Source organism: Lutjanus erythropterus, chromosome 11 (assembly GCF_056507025.1).
Source record: "Lutjanus erythropterus isolate fLutEry1 chromosome 11, fLutEry1.hap2, whole genome shotgun sequence".
Lineage (NCBI taxonomy): Eukaryota > Metazoa > Chordata > Actinopteri > Lutjaniformes > Lutjanidae > Lutjanus > Lutjanus erythropterus.
Genome location: NC_139327.1, coordinates 22,922,136 through 22,930,138, shown reverse-complemented (window position 1 = coordinate 22,930,138; position 8,003 = coordinate 22,922,136). Strand labels below are relative to the sequence as shown.

At 38.8% G+C, this 8,003-nt stretch overlaps 1 protein-coding gene across 1 annotated transcript; it reads right to left on the bottom strand.

The window, feature by feature from the left end:
- Positions 1-805: 805 nt before the first annotated feature.
- LOC146319079 (uncharacterized) lies at positions 806-3,457 on the bottom strand. The gene is made up of 4 exons (XM_084730632.1): positions 3,149-3,457; positions 1,416-1,601; positions 1,303-1,323; positions 806-1,068 (listed from the first exon to the last, which is right to left on the bottom strand). Exons 1-4 carry the CDS (start codon positions 3,441-3,443, stop codon positions 806-808), a joined length of 765 nt encoding a protein of 254 aa, XP_084586758.1. The 5' UTR covers positions 3,444-3,457.
- Between the last annotated feature and the right edge of the window lie 4,546 nt (positions 3,458-8,003).

Here is an 8,003-nt window from a genome sequence, read left to right as displayed (position 1 = left end):
TCTATGGGGTACCTTGTATTACCTACAGTAGGTGGCAGCTAACACGCCCCATTTTAGAGAAGCTGCAAGCGTACCAGTGTATGAAGCAAAGGAATGTACTGCTGTGGACAAAGTCAGCAGCAAAACCTGTTTTAGTCACTTAAAAAAGGCCCACTTAAAACAAACAGTATCAGTTTAAGTATATGGTATATTTAGAATATTTTCTCTACTTTACCATGCTGTCAGACAGCCTTTTCTGACAGGAAACTGTTGTAATGTTAGCTAAATGCCCTTCTTTCCAAACTAACCAAACTCCATAGGTAAAATCAGTAATTTTATCTTGCATAACATGGGAGTTACTGGCTTACTGCTGCCCCAGATGGTGAACTTGTTTGTCTTACCGTGTGACCGTGGTGAATTCAACCTAACCTTTTAAAACACCAAAGTGGAACAAGGTAGTGGGAGACGAGCACCTTCTGCATTATGCAGGGTAAAATTACTGATTTTGTTAAAGGGCTCTGGTTCCTTCAGAGAGAGAGAGATATTTAACTTGTGTAACAGTGGTGTCCCATCAGAAAAGTCTGTATAATGGAAAGGTAAAGCAGTGAAAATATTCCAAATGTGGCTCACACTTAAATTGATATTGATTTTTTTAACTGACTAAAATGCATCTGGCTGCTGACCCTGTCCACAGCAGTACATTGGTTAGCTTCCAACACCAGTACTCCTGCTGCTTCTCCAAACTGTAATACACTGACTATCAACAAGTACCTCATACAATCCCACTTAAATCGGAAATATCCTGTTAATACTAGGGGTGGAAGATCTAATTTTTATCATTAAATATGTTTATGAGGAAAAAAAAAAAAAAAAACTCCATGCCTGTGCCTTGGCCACCTGGGCTAGTGCGTCCTGGTCCAAAACCACCTGGACCAACTCCTCCAGGCCCAGTTCCATAGCCTCCAGTACCAACACCACCTGGTCCAAAACCACCTGGTCCAACTCCGCCCAGTCCCAGTCCTCCTCCTACACCTCCCTGTCCTGCCCCAAATCCTCCAGGCACTCCTCCATGACCACCGTAGCCAGCTCCTAAAGGCAAATACAATACCAAGAAAATCAGATATACTTCTGAAATGTTTTCTGAAATGTCATCACTGTGGTCAGTAGGTTTGCTCCTACACACCTCATATAAACAACTGGACATTTTTCAGGCACACAGTTTGTGACATTTGAGCTTTACTGTCTTTGAAAGGCCTCTTCTCATCCTAATTAAGGACAAAGAAAGACTTCTTAAATCCGTTCTGGCAGGCATGGAAGTCTTACCTGTTTTTGGAGGCTTTCCACCTGTGAAAAGAAAGAAATTACAAGAATTAAGTGCTCTACAGTTGTTGAAATAAATAAACAATCAAGGTGTCAACCAGCCGTATTTGTCTTACCAGCCCCAACACCTCCCAGTCCACCTCCGCCTGGGCCAAAAGTGCCAGGTCTGAAACCTCCTGGTCCAACTCCTCCTGGTCCAACTCCTCCTGGGCCAACGCCTCCTGGTCCAACGCCTCCTGGGCCAACGCCTCCTGGGCCAATGCCTCCCGGGCTGATCCCTCCTGGACTGACTCCTCCTAGTCCTTGATCACCATAGCCACCATGTCATTGGGATATTGTGAGTTGAAAAACCAAACACCAAACACACACATTTAACATGTGCAGCCCCAATTCCAAAAAAAGTTGAGTATTTTGTGTAAAACCTAAACAAAAACTGAATGCAACAATTTACTAAAAAGTTAACCTGTATTCAGTTGAATACAGTAATTATACACTCATTATGAATTTGATGTCTGCAGTACCTTCTAAAAAATGCTGGGACAGGAGCATGTTTACCTCTGTGATACTTCACCTTTTCTTTTAACAACAAAACATTTTGGAACAGTTTGACACTAATTGCTGAAGTTTTGCAAGTGAAATTCTCTGCCATTTTTGTTTTATATATGATTTCAGGTGCTCAACAGCACCGCAAAAATGCAGCACACATTTTCAGTGGGTCTGGACTGCAGGCAGACTGAAGCCACACTGTTGTAAATACCAACAATATCCAGAAACGCTGCCAACGTCTCTGGGGCCTGAGCTCATCTAAGATTGACTGACACAAAGTCCTCCGGGCTAAAGAGGTAAAGGGCCATCCAGATTGTTACCAGCACTAACTTCAAAAGCCAGCATCTGTGATGGTATGTGGATGTGTTAGTGCCCATGGCATTATGGGTAACTGTCACATCTGTGAAGGCCCCATTAATGCTTAAAGGTACATGCAGGTTTTCAAGCAACATATGCTGCCATCCAGATGATGTCTTTTTCAAACAAGACAATGCCAAGACACATTCTGAGAGCATCCCAACAGCTTGGCTCCATAGTAAAAGAGTTCAGGTACTAGACTGGACTACCTGCAGTCCAGACCTGTGTCCCATTGAAAATGAGTAGTACATTATGAAGTGTAAAATATGACAACAGAGACCCAGCTTTTTTGGAACACGTTGCAGGCATAAATTTACAATCAGATCACATTTCAGAATTTACAAAAAATGTCTTGTCTTTGTACTGTATTTAATTGAATATAGGTAGAAAGGTTTTTGTAAATCCTTGCATTCTGTTATTATTTATTTTTTACACAGTGTCTCAACTTTTTCGTAATCGGGGTTTGTGCAGTACGCCATTAAAATGAAACTGTTCAGATTTCATTGTAAATGTATTTTGTACGCTCCGTGGGTCTCATGGTTTTGCAGCAGGGTGTTGTCTGTCCAGGATTAATGTCCCTTGTGGACACTCTGTTTCTGATCTACTAGGCATTGAGTATCAAACCAGTATTGTTTCCTTTTCCAGTATTGTTTTGGTATCATAATACTAAACATGGTATAAGTATCAAAGTCAAAATTTTGCTATAGTGATAACTCTATACTAAAGTGTAAAAGTGTCAGAGAAGCTTATTTCTAATTGTTGCATGTTTCCTTAATCTCTAAAGACGTACCATGGTCATTTTATGATTTAGAACAGTAAATATATAACATAGTGATATAATTGAGTATATTCACAGCTGAACCTGTCAGTCCTCATATTCATAACTTTAAACTGATGTCATAACCAGCATTAACAAAGCTGAACAGAAAACACAAATAACATCCACCTGCACCAGCTCCAGGTCCAAAGCCTCCTAGACCAGCACCAGCTCCTCCTGCTACCGGTCCTCCGCCAGGCTGAAATCCAGTCCCAGCTCCTCCAGGGCCAAATCCGGTTCCAGCCCCACCTGGTCCGAATCCAGTTCCAGGTACTGTGCCAGCTCCAGCTCCTCCTGCTGCTCCACCAGCAGGTACATAGACACCTGGTACAAAGACAGAACCAAAATGATTTTGTAGGTTTCTTTGGAATCTAAATATCTTCGGATTACAGACAAAACAAGACATTTGAGGATTTTTCACCATTTTTTGACATTTAATAGACCAAGCAAGTAATTGATTAATCGAGAAGATAATCAACAGATTATTCAACATTGAAAATAATCATTATTTGCAGTCCTAGTTTCAAGTTATAAATAGTATCTAATAGTTCTATCAAATTAAAAAAATATCTGTTTTTATTAACAAAACAAATACAAAATGTGGGTATCATGAATAAAGCTAATTTACACTATTATTTTTTTTATAAGAGCTGAGAACTTTGGATCAGCTGTGTACACTAGTTTAATGCTGAAAGGTGTTTTCATTGTTTTGGATTCCTAGCAGATGACAGAATATGTGGAATTTATGAGTCATCATTTAGAGCTAATGGGGCATGAGTTTCTCCTCTACGCCAATACTAAATAAAACCAATGTAAGCTAATAACAACGACCACATTTAACAAATAGGATCAGATGCCACACAAGCGGAGAAAAAAATGTGTGTATAAGTGTGTGTGCGCGCCCATATGTCCTGTGTGTGCATATGTGTGTTTGTGTAGCGATTACCACCCCTGTGCTCTGTGTTTGAGTCTTTCTGTAGCTGATAACAAACACCGCTTCATCCAAAAGGCATGTATCTTTGGTCATAATTCTCACACTTTTCTGCACCTACGATCTGTTTCACAAATCACAATAGCCAAAAATAGAAGCTCAGAGAGCGAACAACTATAAAAGGAAACGTTTTTTAAGATCCCACAGTCCAGATGTGAAAAGAAGAGGTCTGTAGGGATTCCTAAAGAATGTAAGTTACTGATCTCACAGTATTGCCATGTACAGCACATTAACAGCACGCAGTAAATAACCTAAGTGTTCAGTCATTCAGCTCTGCCTGCAGGACAGAAACACCCCCTCCCACCCCCAGAAACTTTTGTTGTTCTGGGAGGAAGTTTTATTGAAATGAAACGTTGGACAGGTACAGCTATACGCTCGTATTCACCAGAGATGTGTTACACACGAAATAAAACAGCAGTTGGGCTTGGCAGTGAATTTAAATAAAGATATTTTTATTTTGACATGTAGAGATTGTCCAGGGTTCACACTTTTTCTACGGTGACATCAATATCTCATTACTGAATTAGTCATGTTTGTCTCATTTTACTATTCTGTCAGTGACATCATATTATGACTGTTACTGTCACTCGGAGAGGTGACTCCCCCACCACTTTGGTGTAGACTGAAATATCTGCACTGTATTTGATGGATTGCTATGAAATCTTGCACAGACATCAATGATCCCACAGGAGCACTACTGCTACTTTTCTGATCCTGGCCACAGTGGTGGTTCTCAGTGGAGGACCAGGGGAGAAATGGAGTGAAACTAAGCTGAATGAATATGATCTGCGTGGGGAAAATAAACAAACAAGAGGATGCTGATGCTGTTGTGCTGAACTTTATATCCTTTTTATGCCTCTGTGCCAGCAACAGCCGTGGCTGGGGCCATTATGTTTTCTGGTTGTCCTTGTCATTTTCTCGAACGTGGTCCAAATGTCCACTTGGATTCAAGGATGAACTGATTAGATTTTGAAGGTTAAAGGTCAAGGCCACTGTCCATCCCATTATTATGAACACAGTATGTCAAGAACACCTTGACAGAATTCCTTCAGATTTGGCACAAATGTCCACTTGGACTCCAGGATGAACTGATTAGATTTGCTTGGCCATAATTAAAGACTTCATGTGCTAATTATGACAAACTTTCACACAAATATCTAACAGGAAAAACATTAAAATTACGACATGATGACATTTTATATCCAAAAAGCCAAAGGTCAATATCACTGTGACATCACAATGTTCAGCTCTGTATCAGTCCTCTATACGTCCTCTGTAATTAAAAACAGCGTGTTTCTCACTGGAAATTATTCGCTGGAATGATAAATGTCTTTATAGTGATAACTACCATTGTGCCAAAAGAAATACACTTAATAATTTTTATTTACTTCTTTCAAAGTCTTCACTGTATATAGTCTGGACATACATGGATTTAAACTGCAAATTGACTGGTTGGCTGAGACATACAATCATGAGGCGGTAATTCTAGTTAATTTGTTTCTCCAATTATTGTTAATGATAGATAAAAAAAAATTGTGAGGTGTGGATCTTGAAATATTTTTGGTTCATGGTTGAACCACCAGTACTGTATTAGTTGCCATGCAATTTGGTGCAGGCATGTATGGTTTTAGTGAATTTTGATTCCCTGACCATCTAAAGCTGAATTTGTTATGTCATTTTACCTTGCTAAACTTTTTACATTGCTTTTGTCTTGTTACATAGTTTTTTGGTCTTGTTACGTCTTTTACATTGTTTTCTTTGATTAATACATACACCAAGGAATTGCCTTTTTTTATGTGTCATTGTCCCATCCATTTAGGCTGACGTCGGTCTAATAATGAGCTGCATATAGAAAATGTTTTGGTATATTTGTATTAAAATGTATGCAGTAAAAGTAAAAAGCTGTAGTGAAGTACAAATACCTGAAGTCTCTATGTAACTACAGTAACAAAGTATTTGTACTTGGTACTTGGTCTGTTGTTTCCAGCAGTTTGATCATTGCCGTTACCATGAATATTGTGTGCTGAGAGGTTTTCACTACACTATTCTACTAGTTTACACTGTACTGATTCAAGCTGACTGTTCAGAAATATAAAGACCAAAGTACAAATAGTCATTCTGTCTATTGCAGTTAAAGAAAAACACAGAAACTAAACAGCCAACAACACATCTTCTTACTATCTGCTTTTTTTGACCTTGTATGAATTCAAAATACAGCTGGGAAACATCTTTTTAAACCACCTGTGCTCTCTTCTAACAAGACAAGAGGATGAGGGGAATCTCTTTGCATCAATCAACTCAGAGCTTAAACCTACAAGACAAGATGTGTGATCTGGAGGCATTAGGTCTGGAGCACACGGTTATAATTAAAACTTTTAATAAGGCTCAGCACCTTATTAAAAGATTTAACTATAACCCTAATGCCCAGGCCTTATGCCTCAAGAGGAGGACGAACTGATAAAACACCTGGACTTTGTGAAGTGAGAACACACCATTATTACATTATATTGCAGTGCGTCTTCAGGATTGTTCTGAAGTTCTAACTCAACATGTTTGTATACTGAAGTTCTTCTATCCAGACAAACATCTGGAAATTGCACACTGTGTAGCTGTCTGTACTTCTTTAAGAAAAAAGTGTGTGGAAAATTAGGTCAATTGAATCATTCAACAGAAATGTCAACAAAGACAAATGTTGTTTATTACTAAGAAAAAAAAAAAGCACTATGCTGTGAGAGGAGTTGGCAGTATTCTTTACAACCCTTTGATGCCAGAAAGGTAAAGACTGTCCAACACAAACTCAGTCCTATTCTCTCTACAGTCAGATTCTCAATCTGACCGCAAGACTGGAGATGGGTTTGACCTTTGGCCCAGAGATTACAAATTCAGTCACACATACTCTGTCTTTTAGGACTTTATGATACAGTATTATTATCACAATACTTAAAGCTTCTACAAATAGGTTCCAGCTGGTTGTAAAACCATCTCAGTTTATTGCTGACTGATCTACGGGACCTACATGAACAACTGAGACCGTCTGCGAGAAGATTGGCTTTTTCTGTATAATTACTGCCTGCCAGGGGGTTGGACTCTCCTTGAAATCAGATGATCCTGTGTTGAAATTTTCCCAAAGTTACCGTGAGTAATATGTTAGGTGGTTAAAAAGTAGCAGCATTTTTATTTTATTATTATTTTATTTTTGACCCTCTTTTTATTTTGGTTATTACGGTGGAAACACTCCCGCTTTTGTCCACAGGGGCCTCCAAAATTAACAAAATATTAAAGTTCGTTGTAGTAGCTTTAAGTCATGATATAATATTATTGCAATTTTTAACATTATGAAATATGTTAAGTATTGCGATAACATATCGTTAGATTGCTCTCTGTTAAACCAATTAAAATGCCTCGTTGTCCTGACGTGGTCATGTCAGAGCTTCAAACAAACAAACTCTGAAGTGTTTATATATGGGGATATATTGCGATTTTATCTAATAAGATAAAGTTTTTAGTTTGTTTCTCTTCATTTCAGTCATTTTTCATCCCAGCATACTAGGATTGCCAAGCAGACAGACTGATCAACGCTGTCATAAAACCTGTCCAGTCATGGCGACCATGCCCTCTGCTGCCCTGACCAGAAAAAGTCTCAAGACAATCTAATGGACTGAAAAACCAAGAAATTTGTATCACTCTTGTATCAAAAATTTTAACTTGCATTTGCAATATTGATAGTTTATATGATAAATCATTGATAGTTGGAGTCCATGTACTGATACTAGGGATAAAACAACAATTAGTTTCAAGTTTTATTTATTGTAATAACCATGTTTGATTACTGCGCTTTGAAAAACTCAGGGTAAACACTGTCCAGCGTCAACCAAAGTAAAGCAACAGTCTACCAGATGCAGGCGCAGCAGCAACATGGAGTTGGTTGGGTTGTTGTGCAAATGAACACATAAACATTGCAAAGTATGTGATGTCATTTCAAGTATTTCAGAG